General features: G+C 34.6%; 2 protein-coding genes and 1 long non-coding RNA gene across 3 annotated transcripts; 1 reads left to right on the plus strand and 2 right to left on the minus strand.

The window, feature by feature from the left end:
* Positions 1-11,032: 11,032 nt before the first annotated feature.
* On the minus strand, positions 11,033-11,812 carry LOC104750421 (putative calcium-binding protein CML23). Its single transcript, XM_010472213.3, has one exon. The coding sequence runs from the start codon at positions 11,663-11,665 to the stop codon at positions 11,189-11,191; it is 477 nt and encodes a 158-aa protein (XP_010470515.1). The 5' UTR covers positions 11,666-11,812; the 3' UTR covers positions 11,033-11,188.
* A 903-nt stretch (positions 11,813-12,715) lies between these two features.
* Positions 12,716-13,589, plus strand: LOC147925559 (uncharacterized). The gene is made up of 2 exons (XR_015583594.1): positions 12,716-12,923; positions 13,166-13,589. It is a non-coding gene; the product is annotated as an uncharacterized LOC147925559 (long non-coding RNA).
* Positions 13,590-15,321: 1,732 nt separating this feature from the next.
* LOC104750422 (calmodulin-1) lies at positions 15,322-17,535 on the minus strand. The gene is made up of 2 exons (XM_010472214.3): positions 17,214-17,535; positions 15,322-15,884 (listed from the first exon to the last, which is right to left on the minus strand). Exons 1-2 carry the CDS (start codon positions 17,287-17,289, stop codon positions 15,511-15,513), a joined length of 450 nt encoding a protein of 149 aa, XP_010470516.1. The 5' UTR covers positions 17,290-17,535; the 3' UTR covers positions 15,322-15,510.
* Positions 17,536-19,202: the final 1,667 nt, after the last annotated feature.

Consider the following 19,202-nt stretch of genomic DNA (forward strand, 5'->3'; position numbering starts at 1 on the left):
TTCATCAAACTTTGTATATTTGCATCTAATGTGGGATATCAATATGTTTAAATGGTCTCTATAATTAGATCAACAATCGACATTCGACGTTAGAACTTTTAAAAATATGTTTTCAGGGATATGATTATAGAATGAACTCTTTTAAGGATAAAAGGTTAGAAGATTGTCGACAATATTGTTTACTTTTCCAGTGAGGTTCTTAAGTCATTTTTTGTTATCACGTGATATATTGTTGATTTTTCAAAAAAATATTATTTCGACACTAGACAATATATGATATATATATATATATATATTAGTAAAATAAGTAGAGTCTTTATAGTTTAAACAGATTTATCTTTTAATCTTGAAATAATTATATTTATATTCAATGATTCTTATTTAAAAAAAAAACAAAAAAATCTCACGCAAATAGATATAACAAATAAATATTATCTTCAACAATATATCACTTAGTAAAGTAAGTTTAGTGTTTATATAGATTTATACTCAAAAATTTGAATAATTATATTTGAGTTCAACAACTTATATTGATTAAAAAAAAAAAAATCTTGCGGGTGCGTGGATCTAAATTCTAGTACTTATATATTGGTATTCCAAATCTATACTATTAATTGGGAAACACACTTAGGCAAAAAAAAATAAACAAAACAGAATTTCATATAATGCCCCCGTTAGAAAGGGTGTATCCAAACAGATTTAAAAACATAATAACCCGTTTACAAAACAAAAGATGCAGATCTTATGTTGGGTCGGATTTTGATCCGTTCGGATCTTGATTAAAACACACGGATCAGGAATAATGACATGTATTGCTTTCCATTTGCTATCACATTATCGAAACTAAAAAATAATAAATTCTATATATTCGATTAGAATTATAAGATACCATAAAAATCGTGCTCAATATTAACACAATATATTCGATTACCATTTTTACATTTATACAGAAGATAACCGTTAACATATATTTAGTAAGGTACCATAATAGTGAAATCCCGAATCTTTCTGAATAGTAACTAATATGATATTAGCATTTAAATTGACAGTAAATAAAATATCAAACTTGACATAGCTACTACAATTCAACTTATAATTCGAACTTGAATTTTTTCTCCAAGTCGTGATTAAGCGATTCGAATTTGATTTTTTTCTCGAAATCTATACTAAATGCAAATCTTTCTAACAAACAAAATCTATATATGAACCTTAAAATCTGTAAAAACAGAAAATCTAATCTAGTGCCTAATTCGGCGTTAACAACATTTATTGCTAAATTTTGTGTTTGCCCACTGATCCTCCTTATAAATAAGTACTATTCTTCTCATTCTTGATTCACAAACCAAACCACCTATTACTTCAATAAAAAAAAATTCTTAAGTATCTTATCCCAAAATGTTATTTAATCATACTCTATTTAATTTCTGTTTTTTTTTTGTTATATGAAATTTCACGTTTTATGTTGTGAGTGTACTAGACATTTGATGTGTTGTGGAGATAATCTTAAAAAGGACAAGTAAACCAATTGTAAGTCATGTTCACATAGTGGACCCGATTGGATTGAGTGGAGGTCTCGCTTTGTTCTGGAAGGATATCTATCTGGTGGAGGTGTTATATTCGGATTCCAGATTGATAGATACTAAAGTCACCAAAGGATCAACGGATTTTTATATCACATATGTCTATGGTGATCCAGCTCGTCACTTAAGATCAGAGGTATGGGAAAGAATCACTAGGATTGGCATTCAGCGAGATGAGGCGTGGATGCTAACTGGGGATTTCAACGAAATCATGGATAACTCTGAGAAGCTGGGAGGACCAAGGAGACCGGAGAGCTCTTTTTATCCTTTTCGCACTCTGGTAAGGAATTGTAGGATCAAGGAGATTCCAAGTTTTGGGAATTATTTCTCGTGGGGTGGAAAACAAGAAAATGTATGGTTGCAATGTCGTTTAGATCGGAGCTTTGGGAATAGTGAATGGTTCACCCTGTTCCCGCAGGCGAATACAGAGTACCTAGACTTCTTAGGTTCGGACCACAGGCCAATTATTACTAGATTGGTTGATGGTGATGCTCAGTATAAAGGAAGATTCTGTTTTGACATACGGTTGATGAATAAGCCTGAAACTGAAAAGATTATTAGAGATACTTGGTTATCAGGAACCACAAGTATGCGTCACCCTGTTACAGAAAGTTTATCTAAGTGTCGTAAAGCTCTGTCTCGGTGGAAACGGTCTACTACAACAAACTCCTTAACACAAATCCAACTGCTTAAACGAGACTTGGAGGTGGAGTGGACAAAGCTAAGACCAAACTTTAGACGACTACAACAGATTAAATGGGCTCTAGCTGTTGCTTTTAAGGAAGAAGAGATTTATTGGAGATTGAAGAGTCGAGAGACATGGCTCCTAGAGGGTGATAAAAACACAGCATATTTTCATGGGTGTGTTAAGTATAAGAGGCTCAAGAATCGTTTGAACTCTCTGATTGATAAAAATGGTGTTGAATGCTTTGAGGAAGGGTCAAAAGGAAATATTGCTGCTGAGTATTTCTCTACTTTGTTTCAGTCGTCGAACCCAGTTGGCATGGAGGAGCTGTTGGAGGGAATGGAGCCTAGGGTTACAACTGATATGAATGATCATCTTATTGCTGCTGCTTCGGCTCAGTAAATCAAACAAGCTGCGTTTAATATCAAAGGTGATAGTGCTCCTGGTGCTGATGGATGGACTGGAGCCTTTTTCAGACGTTACTGGTCGGTGGTTGGCGCTGACATTATTACGGAGGTGCAAGGTTTTTTCTCGTCAGGTGTTATGCCACAAGATTGGAACCACACTCAACTCTGTTTGATCCCAAAAAAGATAAATGCCACGCAAATGTCAGATATGAGGCCTATAAGCTTGTGTTCTGTACTTTACAAGATTGTTTCGAAGGTGTTGTGTACTCGCTTGAAACGGTTTCTACCGTCTTAGTGTCTGAAACTCAAGGTGCCTTTGTAGCTGGGAGGTTGATATCGGACAACATCCTAATAGCTCATGAGAATGTGCATGCGCTTCAAACGAATGCGAAGTTTGACAAGGATTTCATTGCGGTGAAGACAGACATGTCAAAAGCATACGACCGGGTGGAATGGGACTTCTTAGAGCAGCTGTTCTGTAAAATGGGATTTCACCCTCAGTGGATTCAATGGATTATGACATGTGTGAGATCAGTCACCTTCTCGGTTTTGATCAATGGATGTGATTTTGGGTTTATCAAACCAGGGCGTGGGATTAGACAGGGTGATCCACTGTCTCCCTTTCTTTTCATTCTCTGTGCAGAAGCCTTAGTGTTTGCATTAAGGAGAAGTCAACAGCAAGGTCGGATTACGGGCTTCAGTTTTAACGAGTCATGTCCATCGATACAAAACCTGCTCTTCGCTGATGATAGCTTGTTCATATTCCGGTCAAATAGAGAGGAATGTGAGGAGCTTATACACTGCCTTCAACTTTATGGAAAGTCATCAGGCCAAGTGATTAACTTTTCAAAGTCAGCGGCGACTTTTGGGAAGAAAACAGATGAGGCAATCAAATACATGGTAAAACAGACACTCAATATTCATGTAGAAGGTGGTACGGGGACATATTTGGGATTGCCGGAATGCTTTAGTGGTTCCAAGCAAGCTCTTCTAAGTTTTATTGGCGACAAACTTCAAAACCGGCTTCAAGGATGGTTTGCCAAGTCTCTCTCCCTGGCTGGTAAAGAGGTGCTTTTGAAGGCTGTGGCGATGGCGCTTCCGGTGTACGCCATGTATTGCTTCCGTCTAAGCAAAAATCTATGTAGGAAACTGACTAGTGCTATGTGTGAATTCTGGTGGAGTAATTGTCAAGGGAAGAGGAAGATTGCCTGGGTGGCCTGGAAAAAGTTATGTAAATCTAAATCAGAAGGTGGCTTAGAATTTAAGGATTTGGGAGATTTCAACCAAGCACTGTTAGCGAAACAAGCATGGTGGGATGTTGAGTAATCCGAGATCATTGATTGCAAGATTTTACAAGAGTAGATATTTCCGGAAGACATATATTTTAGATTGTGGTACTAGTTCTAGACCATGATATGCGTGGAGGAGTCTGCTTTATGGTCGAGAATTATTGAAAGCAGGGTTGATGACGTTTGTGGGTGATGGTCATAACACGTTGGTGTGGCGGGACAAATGGGTTTTTGATACACACCCCCGTGCTCCATATCGGTCCCAGATTTTCTTTGAGGTAAACCTGAAAGTGGCTGCATTGCGTGAACCAGGACAAGCTACATGGGATGTTGGAAAAGTTCAGTCTTTATTCCCACCAGAAGATGCAAAACGGATTCTAGCAATGGAATTAAAGGATGGACATGGCGACCGTTTCATTTGGCCGTACACTAAGTCTGGGTCGTATTCTGTAAAGAGTGGATACTGGCTGGTGTAATCTTTATCCACTTTGTATACTCCAAGTGATGATAACAGTCGCAAACACAATGAGCTAAAGGCAACGGTCTGGAATGTGAAAACGGTTCCTAAGATTAAAACGTTTCTTTGGTGCATGTTGTCTGGAGCATTGGCGGTTTCGGAGCGTTTGGCATCGCGTGGCTGTAGTAGGGATGTATCTTGTTTGTGGTGTGGATTCGATGCAGAAACCATGTGCCATATGTTGTTTGTGTGTCCAATAGCGAGACAGGCTTTTGCCTTAGCTAACGTCCCGAGTCCAGTTGGGGGGTTTTTCTACTGTGGATTTGGGTAAAAATTGGGAACATCTGTTAATGGTGCTACAGGATGACACGATCCCACATATGATCCGAGCTCCGATCCCTTGGATACTATGGGGGATATGGAAACACCGTAACACAGTTGTGTTTGAGGGGAAGAGTGGTGATATTCGTGCTTTAGTTTCCAAGGCATATGAGGATTGGAATCAGTGGCAAGCACTCCAAGTTGTACCTGCTGAGGATACTTTGCGTCACTCTCGTTCACAAGGGATTCTGGAGCGAAAATGGAGTAAACCTTTACCGGGATTTGTTAAATGCAATGTGGGTTCCTCGTGGCATGGTCAATCTCACTTGTCAGGCGGTGCGTGGATTGTACGGGACGAGGCTGGACAGGTTCTATATCATGCGAGAGATGCATGTCCAGGAAATGCTTCACAATTCTTAGCGGATCTTCACTGCTTATCTTGGGCGATAGAAGCTTTGAGTATTCTTCAGATTACTAAAGTAGAATTTGCTATGGACAGCGCTATGGTCATTGAAGCGATCAAGAATCCATCAGCTTGACCGCGGTTCAGTATCTTGTTAAGCAACATTCATGAGAACCTCTCTAAATTTGTGACTTGGAAGGCCACATCAGTCGCAAGTACTGCAAATTCAGTCGCAGGGGCAATAGCAAAAAGTGTTTCAAGGGATGGCAGATTACAGTCTTATCTATCACTTGGAGGGCCTTCTTGGCTTCAGCATCAAGTGACAAATGAGGCAGCATAATCGTTTGAGTTTATCTTTATTTTCTTCTCTTTATGTATAACTCTCGCTTTGTTTTGGAATTTTTCAGACAAAAAAAAAAAGTCTATATGAATACAATAGAGATGAGCTATTCTTATATTTTTGTTTTTAAATCCATGTTTTGAAGTGCAGATAATTAGCAGTCTCAAATATTTTCTCTTACGCATTTGTTTCTTTGATTAATGTTTCAAAAGCTCTGACCACAAAACTAACACGGATTATTGTTTGTGTGCTTCCGTCTCTTACGTATGAGACGGTAGACTTTCCTTCTCTAACCTATGAGACGGTAGGTATAAAAGTGAGGTGCGTAGCATGGTAGACATACAATTGAGGAGTTTTGACAAAAAAAAAAAACAATTGAGGTGTATAAAAGTGAAGATCTTGCATACATGCTATGCACACATACATTGTCAAATCCAGAGAGACTAATGAAAGTCTTAGCAAATAAGACTATATGTTTTTCAAATTTTCGATTTAATTTTAGGAAAACAACAATCACATAACTTCTCTTTTTATTTATCTTTGTAGGAGACAAAGATCCATGCTTGTGTGAAAAAGAACAAACATCTGTTTCAAGAGGCAAATAACATAAGTGAATCCATAGAAAACTTTGGTCTAATGCACTTATCCTTATAATGTAATGTTCATAAAATTTTCATGAGCTAAAGAACTCTCATATGTTATCTTACTATAATTACCTTTTGTTTTTCTAAACATACTTGATTTTTTAAACATGTTTTTGTAGAAGAATATAACAGCAGACCTTGATATAATTTTTGCTTCCATCCATTTTACTGAAATCGTTTTGCAATATTTCATTTCTTGTTTATCCACAGTTGAAAACTTTCAGAAATGCTTATCAATTTATTTATAATAATCAAATCTCTAAAAATGCATATGAAATATACACTGATAAAATTTTTAAGCAAACTCACTAACCATATTATGAAAATTGCATAACTACCGTCTCATAGGTTAGAGAAAAAAAGTCTAACGTCTCATACATAAGATAAGGAAGCACACAAACAATAATAATACACACTTTTTTTATTTTCAATAATACACACTTAACCTGCCCATACTGAAAGTTGGTTGGTTTTAAAAAAAAACGAATCTATGTCGACAAAGATCTAAAGAAAGAAACAAGATTGAGGGTTGCCAGGGTAAAAAAACAAATCAATGTTGACGAAGACCGGAAGAATGAGTACATGTGTGTACATTGGATTAAACCCTAAACCAGACGAGACTAAACCAGTAGGATACCAATGGAGTAAGTGGCTAAACTTTTGCATTTACAGTTCTATGTTTTTCTTTCGATAAAACCATTTAAAATTAATAACAAAAAAAAAATCATCATCTTTCTTTATAGAAAACATGTTTAAAAAAAAATTATCTATCATAAAAATGTTTTTCAAAAAGTTACATAAAATTAAATAGTTAAAAAATAAAGAAAGAAATGTAATACAATATAGATGAACCAGATACAAAATAACAAAAATAAAGAAGTCAACTAATTTTGTAATATTTTATTGTATTGTATGATACACTATGAATTATATTGTGTTTCCTATGTATGGGATTTTGGGAATTTTTGGTTCCGTCCTTTTCCGTTTTCAATCGGAAATACAAAATTTATATCATACTTGGAACGTCCCATATTGGGAATGTATTTTATTATGGGACAAGAATTTGAGAATATGTATAGTACAAAATGGGATTGAACGGGAAGGAATTATGACCGCCCCTAAGTATTTGTATTTGTCTTAAACGGGTTTTAATCAGTTGTATCGGTTTTATACTCAATCAACTGTATCGGTTTCATGATTTCAATAAAAATCTAACCAACTATTACTCCAGTTCAGTTTGATACCGATTTGATCGCTGGATCATTCTATTTTAATGTACAGGTAAAACCCTTATTATTTTTAATATTCAAACGTTAATAAATGAAACCAAACCAAAAATCAAACTAAATACTCAATTGGTATGAGATTGAGTTATAAATACTATATCAAAAAAGTTTATTTACAAAATATAATTTCGCACGAACGTGCGGATCCGCATCTAATTTTCATTAAAAACCAAAAACACCCAATCACATCCAAGGAGGACGCATAAGCCATAAGTCCAAACCAAGAGACACACTGATGTGATCATGAGACCATCCAAGACGACCCTTGAGTCTTGCTCACCACGAACGAATTCAAAGGTTAACTCTTCCAGCCAAACTACTATTTGGGATACATTCTTACCTCATCTAGAGCATATCTCGAGGTGGAATCAGTCCGATCAGAGTTCAGATGAAGAAGTTATTCATTTTACAACTCAGGTGAACTCATGGCTATGCAATTTGGACCTACGAGTATTCAAAGGAGGATTCCGACCAATTCAAAAGGATTCAAGGTATAAAACAAAATGTTCTAGAATCTTGATCCATTTCATAACCACAGAGAATTGGAATCACATTAATATCAGTTTATATGTGAAAGATATGGATATTTCAAGTCAGTGGATCTATCTCAGTCCCAGTTTTTGGTCTGAGCAAAAGACCGTGTTACACATACCAACTCAGAAACATTTTCGGTACAAAACCACTTGTAGGATGTTAATGGATCTCTTATGTTTCCAACAAGCTCAAGAACACAAGATCTGGCCAAGAAACCACAAAGTTACGCTTCATTTGCCAAAGGAGGTCAATCTAGTTTTCTTCACATGAAGAATTTTAGGTCCAGTTGGTTTATGAGCTTCCAGAATTATGTTTGACAACCAGGAGGTGTTTCTACTAAGCCCAATGTGAATAAATGGTACAGCCCATGTTGTTTCTCATCAGGAAGTTGGACCAAAGAGTAAAAGAGAGAAAAGATCAAGGAAACCCTTAATGGGTCAGTTCAAGAGCTTATGGCCAAAGAGAGCATGGGAGATACTATTGGGGAGATGATACCTATCAAGTTCAGCCTACTTTGAGCCTAATTCAAGTTCAAGAAAGCCCAAAATAATCACTTTATTTTGTGGTCAAAGAGGGATGACGAAAATGGAGTTCAACTCACTTTGGGAAGGACACCTTGGGAAGACAAACCTTAAAGAGTTGAATCTTCATTCAACTATCTATTTTTATTGTGTTTTAGTTTTAAGAATAATATTTGGCTTTATGACCAAGTTTTCTATCTCTATATAAACTCATGTAATCTCATTTGAGAATAATCAACCAATTTTCCTTTTCATTTTAGAGTCTATCTTTTTGTTCTTTGTCTAGAACATTTCTTTGTTTCTTGGTGTGTAATATCCAAGCAACAGCCTCCTTTTGCTGGACTAGTGTGTCATATCTAGCAGTGATTGGAATTGGGAATATTAGCAGCCTTCCGCAACTGATGTGCGACCCCTCAATCCATCAAATCTCCCTTGTTACACCTTGCACCTTGGCGAGTTTCTATCCTTTTTAGTCCGGTTGAGTGATCCTCGAATTTTGGGCGTATCACACACCCATAAGTAAGCTTAAGAACAACAACACCACAAAACGAAGCTTGTTGTCTCACACTTCCACCATTATCACTACAAAGTGACATCATACACTATCTTGCTGCAACAACTGATGTTGATCTTAAGTGATAATGCCATTGTTATAGTTTATATGTGATGCCAATATTACTATTTACTAGTGAGTGTTGTGTTTATCTACAAATGGGACAACGAACAAGATGATTCTCATTACAACTACAGCATCACAAGTGAACAAACGCTACACATGGTGTTTCCTAACCACCATTGATACATCTAAAGCCCCCCATCTTCTCCAATATGGTATAAAACAACACATAATCGTAACAGTTTTAACTCATCTCCAAAGATCTAGAAAAATAGTAGCTTTGTTCAAAAGGAGAAGTTGACAAACATCAAAAATTATACAAAGTAATGAATTTTGTTAAGAACCCATCACCAATTAAACAATTTCAGAACTCAAAACACATGAATTTGAACGACTAATGTCAAAAATGTGGAATCTTTCCGGGAATAAAAAAAAAAGATGAGAGCTTTAAGATTAACTACGTCAAAAAAGGACCTAGAAGAGGATTCTCTTTCACAGGCTGAAAAGCAAATTACCAACGGCGTGCGATGTCAAATCTGAAACTTGCAACAATAGCTTTTCTGAGAAGAAACCTTTGAAGATCTTTGTTGGTTACAAATCCACGGGAAGATCTTGCCTACCAATTTTGACGTCACGGTAAACCACCACAACCACCGCCACAATGATCTTTCTTCCTTAGAACCTTTCTAAGTAACTCACCAGGCAAACCTTCTTCCACGAAACTCATCACTACCTCTGTTCCACCAATGTACTTCCCTTTCACAACAACCCTTGACGGCAACACTGCCGCCAGATTCGAAAGCACTTCTCAAAATCCTCTATCACAGCTCTTCGCCTAATCATCAACACCGTTGACATATCTCTCTCACATACCACCACACCAAATTTCTCAATCGCAGCTCTCATGGTGTTACACGCCTCCAACGTCCGCCCCACAACAACGTCGTGTAAATCACAACACGGTTCTCTCTACTGTCACACAATCTCACAGACTCCTCTGCGGATCTAATGGTTCCAAATCTCGTAATCGCTATTCAAATCTCTAAGGTTGGATTTGGAATCATCGGAGAGGAAGAAGTGAGGGAGAACTCGCAATGTCACGATTTTGTTTTAGTTTTATTATGTTTTATTTTTTTTTATAATATATCAATTTTTGTGCTATCTGGAACATTTGAAAATTTATGCTAATTTTGAATTAAAAACTTAAATTTGTGCTATTTTTGAGAATTATCCTATTAATTATAAATAATAAATAAACAATTAATAAATATTTAAAATAGTCTTTTTATGCGGAAACAAACAAAATATAGATTAGCTGGATGATGATGTGGAGGAAAGAGAGGAAAGAAAAATGAACTTTCTATATATAGAATTATAGATACACACCAAGAAAACGTATAAACATAATAATCAGATCATATCGTATTAACCAAAAATCGCAAAATATTCTAAATGTCAAGTTAGATTAGACAAATATATCCCTATGTTTTTTGTGGATTTCTAAAAAACTAATCGACACCAAATGGTATGAATCTCGAACAGAATCGACACCAGATCTTTCGTTATTTTCCCTTTAGTAAAATATCTTAACCTTATACCGTTCGAATATTAATTGAAAAAATTAAACACTATTTTTTTTTTTTTAATAGGGTATATTACGAATAACATAAAGATAATATAATCTGCTATTAATGCACCAGCGAGATATAAGGAGATGCGGTTAAGTTCACATGGTGCCATTACCATGAAGTATCTAACCCATCCACACAAGATGCACATGAATCAACCCAACTTTATAAACCAACCACATTAATATTTATCAAATAAAAGCTTATATTATAGTAATTAGGTCATCGATCCGATGTACTCTCTCTCTCTTTAAATAAAAGAAAAGAAAAAAATATTAATTAGGTCATCAACACTTCCCTAACATTAGGTCAGAGCCATTATTTAAAAAAGTAACTTGTAGATTCTTCTAAATTTAATCGATAAAACCTATAAAATAAAATTTCTAATTAACCTACTTAAATTAAATTAAAAGAGATTAAAGAGATTATGAAATTCCATATTTACAAACATAAATAAATAAATAAAAAGATTTAACTTCAAGCTCCACCATTAGTCATCATCTTCTTAAACTCATCAAAATCAACACAACCATCACCATCAGAGTCAACTTTACTAATCATCCTCTTACAATCTTGAATCGAACACTTCTCACCAAGATTCTTCATAACCGAGTGCAACTCATTAGCCGAGATCCGTCCGTTACGATCCAAATCATACAAATCAAAAGCTTCTTTCAAATCCCTGATCTCACTATTGTTGTCTTCACCGTCTTCTTGTTTTACTTGGAAGAGTGCAACGAACTCATCCAAATCTATGTATCCATTACCGTCAAGATCGAACTCTTTCATCATAGATTTGGTTTCTTCTTGAGAAGCATTGGGAGAGAGAGCTCCGATCACGTCTTTAAGCTCATCAATAGAAATTTTCCCATCGTTATTCTTGTCGAACCGTTGGAAAACTTTCTTGATGTCTTCCATTGAACCTAAGCAGTTTCTTGAACCGTTCTTTGACATATTGTTTACAAGTGAAGGTAGAGAGATTTTGAGAAAGTAGAGAAATTGTGAGAAGTTTAGGTATTGGTTTGTTATAAATAGGGTTTGATGGTGAGGTGACGTTTTAACGCGGTTTAAAGACGCGTGAAAGATTGCGTGAGTAGGAAGTGTGACAAGTTTTTTTTAATTATTCTGATGTTTTAATACTTTACTTGTGTTAGTTGTGTATCTCTTGGGATTTACTTTTCTAAATTATTAAATTTACGTAGCATTAATGGTTACGATTGTGGAAACTAATTTAATTTCATAGGATATGATATCATTTTATATATATTTGATGGCGTGTATTGATATGAATATCTTTAAAACCTAATTTAAGTCCATAGGATATATATATGATATCTTTTTTTTTCATTAAATAGCATTTAAGTCAATTAAAAAATTGTAGAAAATAAACTAATTTTTTTTTTCTAGCTATTACCAATTATGCATATCAATATGAAAAAATATAAGTTAGAGAATATAAAATTTACGTTTTAATACATAAGTTTAAACGAACAGGAGTGCAAAAGCATTAAAAAGGAGCAATTCTCAAAACTAAGTTGAAGCCAAAAAAAAAACGAATCTAAGTCATCAAATTTTTAAAAGGAAAAGATATGGATACAAAAATCGTGAGGTTATTAATTACATAAAAAGGAAAAAAAATAAGGCCAAGATTTGGGGGAAAATTAGGAAAACCACTAAACGGGAAACATTTATTACAATTCAACAATTATATTTAATAGGAACATAGACTAAGAAACTATTCCAAATTTATGTTCTTCTTTCAATAAAATCGTTAATAATGGATACCTTAATTATCGATAATAAATTACACGAAATCTCAGGAAAAGATACAATTCATGTATGCTCATTTATTTGCAAATAAATAGTGTATAATGTTACCTATATTAACGATAGAAAATTTTACAAAATTTCAAGAACTTACCATATTTTTGTTTGATAATTTATTTGCAAATATATTCTAGATCTATTCTAAATAAATGAGTCTCGAATTATAAATATATGGCTATGCCATTCGGAGTATAGCGTACAAGTATACACTCCATACAAATTCAGACCTTCAAAAAAAACTGCTGCAAATAATGGAATCACAAGTCTCACCAACATTAAACCTTTCAAGACGACTTGAAAAATTCAAGTGCGGATTATTCATTCATGGAGGCAGTATACTAATCTCACCAGAGAAACCTTAGAAATGATCTTAGCAGATGTTGAGGTAAGCTTATATTCGTCTATATTAATCCGGACATGAATCTATATATTATGTATGTGTTTAAAACATTGATGATTAGTCTGATTAACCAAGACTGTAGGCAACTCTAATCCATGCGACTGTAAAAAAATATCAAGTTAACAAGTTCCACAAAATGATCGTGGATGGGGAGTGGAACATTGATGATTAGTCTGATTAACCAAGTTTCGATTGATGATTCAATTGTATTTGATTTTGTCGTATAGGAAGGAGGAAGAAAAAGCCTCTTCAAGAATCTGATTTTTCCAGTTCTAAAACTGTTTGGGTCGGGGACGGTGAGTTCCAGAAGTGATTTTTTTTTTCTCTTTCGGTGAGTGTTTGGGAAAACAAAAAAAATGCTGATCGGTTTAGAGAAATTGACTGGACATAGCAATTGGATTGGTTGTTTGGGCTAAATCAGGCCCATCACATATTTGTTAGGCCAAGAGTTAATAAATAATAGAATCAAACTATACGATTGAAATGTTTATCTTTTGTATATTGTATAACTTTTTATAGGAAAGATCATAGATGATGATGTCGTAGTTTGTAGTGAATATGGATAGATTTTTCTTAGAAAATTTAGAAACATAATTTGTTTATATTCAAAAAGTGTTTGAGAAAATATTTAAACAAAAATTATTTGAATCATTAGTTCCCCTACTATATTAATCAATGTTATTAAGTAGAAAATTAAAAGAAAACTAAAAAAAAAACACACAAAAAAATAACCAAAAAGAAAGGACAATATGCTTGACTAGTAGTAACATGACACACCTTAAATATTTTATGTTGAAGCAACTATGACTAATATATATCTTGACGTGTGGATGACAAATGATTAATATTTATCTAAGACTATGACCAATATTTATCATAATTAGAGGTACAATCTTAAGTCATAGTTGCTTCAACATAAAATATTTAAGGTGTGTCATGTTACTACTAGTCAAGCATATTGTCCTTTCTTTTTGGTTATTTTTTTGTGTTTTAAATTTTTTTAATAGTTTTACTATGATAAATATTTTATGTTGAAGCAAGTCCCTTTCTACAATTCTTCTTAAGTGACGGTTGGATGACAAATGATTACCGCATTTATTCTGTTAAATAAATTAATTCTTTAGGTAGGTAACCCATATTGTGAGAATATTAGGATAATATTTATCTAAGACTTAAGATTGTACCTCTAATTTGTTTTTCTATAAAATTTAGGTTGCAAGTTTTTCATTAGCGCTCTGGCTGTGGAATTTGTTACAAACAAAAATTAAAATGATAATTAAGTATTATCGGAAGTTTTGTAAGTTCTCCCCAAAACCATTTTTTTTTTTTTACAGGATTAAAGCCAACCAAATCATGCTGTAAAGTCCTACACGTACAGTCTTAAAGGTTGAATTTTAATTTTGTATAAATTCTTTTACTGGTTTTCTACAATACCTACCAACAATACGCTTAATCATGTAAATTGAGTATGATATTTTTTATACATAGAAGACATTTAATTAGGATGCAATATTTATGTAAAAAATAACTTTCGTGAAAACAATTGTTATTTATAACAAAATGACATGCTATTTAGTATTTAGAAAGCACATGTTTTTGTGTGTTTCTGGAAGAAGACGTCATACTCATTTTACTTAGCTGAGTGCAAATTATTCTAAATGAAAAGGATTGACTAGTCCAATTCCGGACTTGCAAGTAAGGTTTTGATGACGCAATTAAAATTCATATTAAAACCTTTGTAAGACATCTATATAATATAGTATGACATTCTCTACATTATTATTACCTCCTCTGTGATTACGATGTGTATTTGTCAACTTCTCTTTACTATTAAGAAAAGGGAACGTTAATACAGTAAGTTATATCATCTTCTGATGAGTCCATCTTACATTGGCTCTCGAGCACACCACACATGATACGCCACTTGACCAACATTTGTAAAGGGTTGCAAGCGAAATCAGTCATACTCAGCCAATTTCTTACTTACTTCATCACCTAAAAGGCTAAAACTTAAGTTACATCGCAGACTATTCCCCTTTCTAATCTGTGGTTGTCCCAGCTGTGTATGGCTGCAGTTTCTTTTTAACTCTCTTGAAATTCAGTTGATCATGTTGTTGTTACTACTGTTTAGCTATGTTATTGCTGGCCCTGTCACTAACTCCATTTAGATCACCCCTCCCACTGCATCCCTTTTCTATATGCACTTTGCGTATGAGTTTGTGTTTTATATGAGTTCTACAACAACAATATGCTTGTGAAGCCTATTTGAACTGAACAATATAAACAAGATCGTAGGCATCGCAAGTGATATAACTTTTTCCCCATATAACAATGCTTTTTGTGACCACTCTAGTTACCAAGATCTAAACATGCAATTATGCCATTAAGAAAAGACCCACAAAATATATATAAAAAAAAAAAGGTAAGTCACAAATTCAGTCTGTTAAAATCTTGAGAACTATTAGGCTCAATCAAACCCAAAACACTAGAGGTCTGAATCTTTTTTTTTTGTAGATAGTAAAAGCCTAAACAGATCATCACATCACTTTTATTCTTCATTTTCATCTGATCATCACTTAGCCATCATAATCTTGACAAACTCCTCGTAGTTTATCTGACCGTCTCCATCAACATCAGCTTCACGGATCATCTCCTCGACCTCTTCATCAGTCAGCTTCTCTCCTAGATTCGTCATGACATGGCGGAGCTCTGCAGCGGATATGAAACCGTTCTGGTCTTTGTCGAACACCCTGAATGCTTCTTTCAGCTCTTCCTCCGAGTCTGTGTCCTTCATCTTCTTAGCCATTAGGTTAAGGAACTCGGGGAAGTCAATGGTGCCGTTACCATCAGCATCCACCTCGTTGATCATGTCTTGTAGCTCAGCTTCTGTTGGGTTCTGCCCTAGAGACCTCATCACTGTTCCCAGCTCCTTAGTGGTGATACAACCTATTCAATCAGTAAACAATTCACATTAGAGAACATAAATGAAACAAGTCTTGTGATAAATGTATCTTAAACAAAACTTTTTGAGTTACAAAAACAAACACATTCATGAACATCAATGGATACCACAAAAAGAACTCGAATCTGAGAATGATAGGGGCTAAACACACACATGATGGTTGTTTGTTTCTCTTATGAAACTAAACAGTATCAGAGAACTTTAACCTGTGGCAACATACCTCCTTGCAAGTAGATTCCATGACAGAATCAAACTATAATATACACATATGAAATATGAATGAAACCACGTCTTGTGATAAACATTTTTTAGCCAACAAACACCAAATACATGAACCAGGAAATGGATGCATGCCAGATAAATCACTTTAATCTAAGAATCTTCCATTATGAAAATACCATGATCGATGCTAAAACTAAAGATTATCTTATAACTTAAACCTGTGACCAGCATACCTACATAAACTACGCAATAATGACAAACTGAGACTTGATTCAGAACAAGATACCAAACCTATAATGGACAAAGCTAAGCAGCATTAATGCAAGTATTTATTTCATTATGAAACAATAAACGAATAAAGATGAAACATACACCCAAAGACCACCAAAAATTTGTTTCTCTTTCACAATGTTCCAACATTAGTATTTGTAGTTAATATAACGTACAAGATATCTTTTGTAAACGATTACATGATCTTACCTAATACCTAGCAATGACAATGGTAACCACAGTCTTAGCATACATCACACGAAAACTTTGGTTTCTTGGCATTAGTACTCACACCACTGGCTCATGCATTAATATGATTCACCTTTTCGTTACAAATACGCTAACTAAAGTAATATCATGCCACATCAATGTCAATAGCATAAGATCATAGCACCCTCTATAGAACATTATATGAAATCGAATCTGAGAATCTTTCACCATTCTTTCTCTAGATTCAAGAACACAAAGAGAACTCAGATACTTACTAGAACAAGGATCCTCAATCTAATACAAAGCAAGCTTCAAAGAAACACCAAAACCCCCTGAAATCGATGCTAAGAGATATAGAACAACACGACGACATCAAAGGAAACAATCAATCAAATTCAACACCGGCGCAGCAAAACCACACAAATCAGAGATCGAACACAGCATAATATCACCAAATCTAAAAGCGTATAAATGAATCAGACTCTAAAAATTCCGAATCTGAGACCGATCATACACGAAGAAAAAAAAGCGAGATCTGAAACGGTTTTAAGACTACGATCAAGAGGGAGATTTGAAAAAGAGGAAGAAGATGAGATTGAGAGTAAACTAACCATCTCCATCTTTGTCGAAGAGGCTAAAAGCTTCCTTAAACTCAGAGATCTGTTCATCTGTTAGCTGATCCGCCATAGCTTCTTCTTCTTCTTCTTCGATTTAGAGAGACGAAATGAATTTTTTTTTTCTTTTTCTTTTTCTTCTGTACTCTTTGTGGAAGCTGTGAAAAACAATATCTTAAGCAACCGACAAAAACAATTATACGACGCTAAGAAAAAAAACAAAAAAAAAGTAAAAAGGAAACTAAATAAAAAATTAAGATATAAATTAGTTAATCATGTGATTAGTTAACGTGGGACTTGAGTTGACGGGAAGCCCAACAAAGGCCCTTTGGATACACCTAAGCTGCTAAAAGGCTTTAAATTGATAATTCCATACTTGTAATCAGTGTTTTAAAACGCGCTAGGCGTTCTCTATACAGTAGTAATCAATATTCTAAAACGCGTTAGGCGTTCTCTACACAGTAATAATCAATATTCTAAAACGCGTTAGACGTTCTTTAGGCGATAGACGAATACCTAGCGCTTAGCTGTATATGCGGGTGTTTAGGCGGAGCCTAGGCGAATATTTATATATACTAAATAATTATATATATATATATATATTAGTGTAATATATATATATATATAAATTATAAAATAACTATATTCTTAAAGCAAATATTTATGCAGTCAGAGATCATAGCAGCTGAATTTTGATGATAATCTCCTCCAACTTTTACTGAAAAAGCAATACGAAAAATATAAACAGAAATAATTAAATAATCAAATCATGACAGCAGAACATGATTGTAACTCCAACAATCAATCTTATATAAACATTTCACAAGGAATAGCCACGAACAATAAACCAAAGGTACGAATAGAGACATCAACAAACTATTACTAGTATTGTATAATATTAAATAATAAAGAAAAACTGTACCACAAAGACTACGATACACGAAAGTGACCATGAAGCAGCAGAGTAGCTTACGTTGGGAAGAAGGTCAATCGGAGTAGAGAGATAAACCAAAGAGGAATACCGAATAATAGATAAGAGCAATAGAATTTAATGAGCTATGAAAACGAGATGTATAGCCAGAGAGATATCAATATTACTTGGGATTGTATTTAAGGTTTTTCATTAACTATTGAGAAACTAGTTTTTTTCCACTTAACAAAACGTACGGAAGACGTCTCGGCGGAGTTGTATCGTAGACAATGCGGTGCCCAGGCACCCGCTTTATAAGAAAACGCATAATAAGCCGTATAAGATGTATTCGATATGTTACGACACCGAATAGAGAATATGCGGCGCATATACGGTCAAAGCGCACGCATTTTAGACACTGGTAGTAATACTGCATATATTTTTCAGAGAAGATTTTTTTTTCTTTTTTTTTTGTCAACTCATTATTTTTGGGTAAAGAATTAAAATCCGTGTTTTTTTTTTTCAATTACAAATTTTGTTCTAAAATCTCTGATTCATTACTTAATTCGTTATTTCATAAATAGTCACAAAAGATGGTTTTGAGCTCATGACCCTTGGTCTCGGTGAGAGTCTTTCATCTAACCCTAGATGCTGGATTATAAAGTCGGAGGAAGTGTTTCCTAGCCGGAAAAAGGCAACTATGGGTTGCGATCTCTTTAGGTTACCAAAAGATTTACAAAATCTTCCAGTTCCGATGGATATTGAGCGAATATTCTCGCAATATTCAGATCTCACTTTGGAAAATTAGGGTTGTTCCTCAAGCCGCCGAGGATATTACCAGCCTTGTGTTCTCTAGATTTCTCACAAACAAAGATTGAGTTATTTCTATTGGTAATGGAAGCGAACCTAAATTTAGCGATGAGTTCGATGTCGATAGCAGATGACACACCGATCATCCTAACAGAGGACGGCAATTTTGGAGTGGCGGTCGAGTGCAAACTGGGCCTATTGGGAAGACTGTTCAACTCGGAATGCCAGAAGATGGCAAAGATGATTATGAAGATGCCACGCGTCTG

This window comes from Camelina sativa, chromosome 16 (assembly GCF_030686135.1).
Source record: "Camelina sativa cultivar CO46 ecotype springtype chromosome 16, ASM3068613v1".
In the NCBI taxonomy this organism is placed as follows: domain Eukaryota; kingdom Viridiplantae; phylum Streptophyta; class Magnoliopsida; order Brassicales; family Brassicaceae; genus Camelina; species Camelina sativa.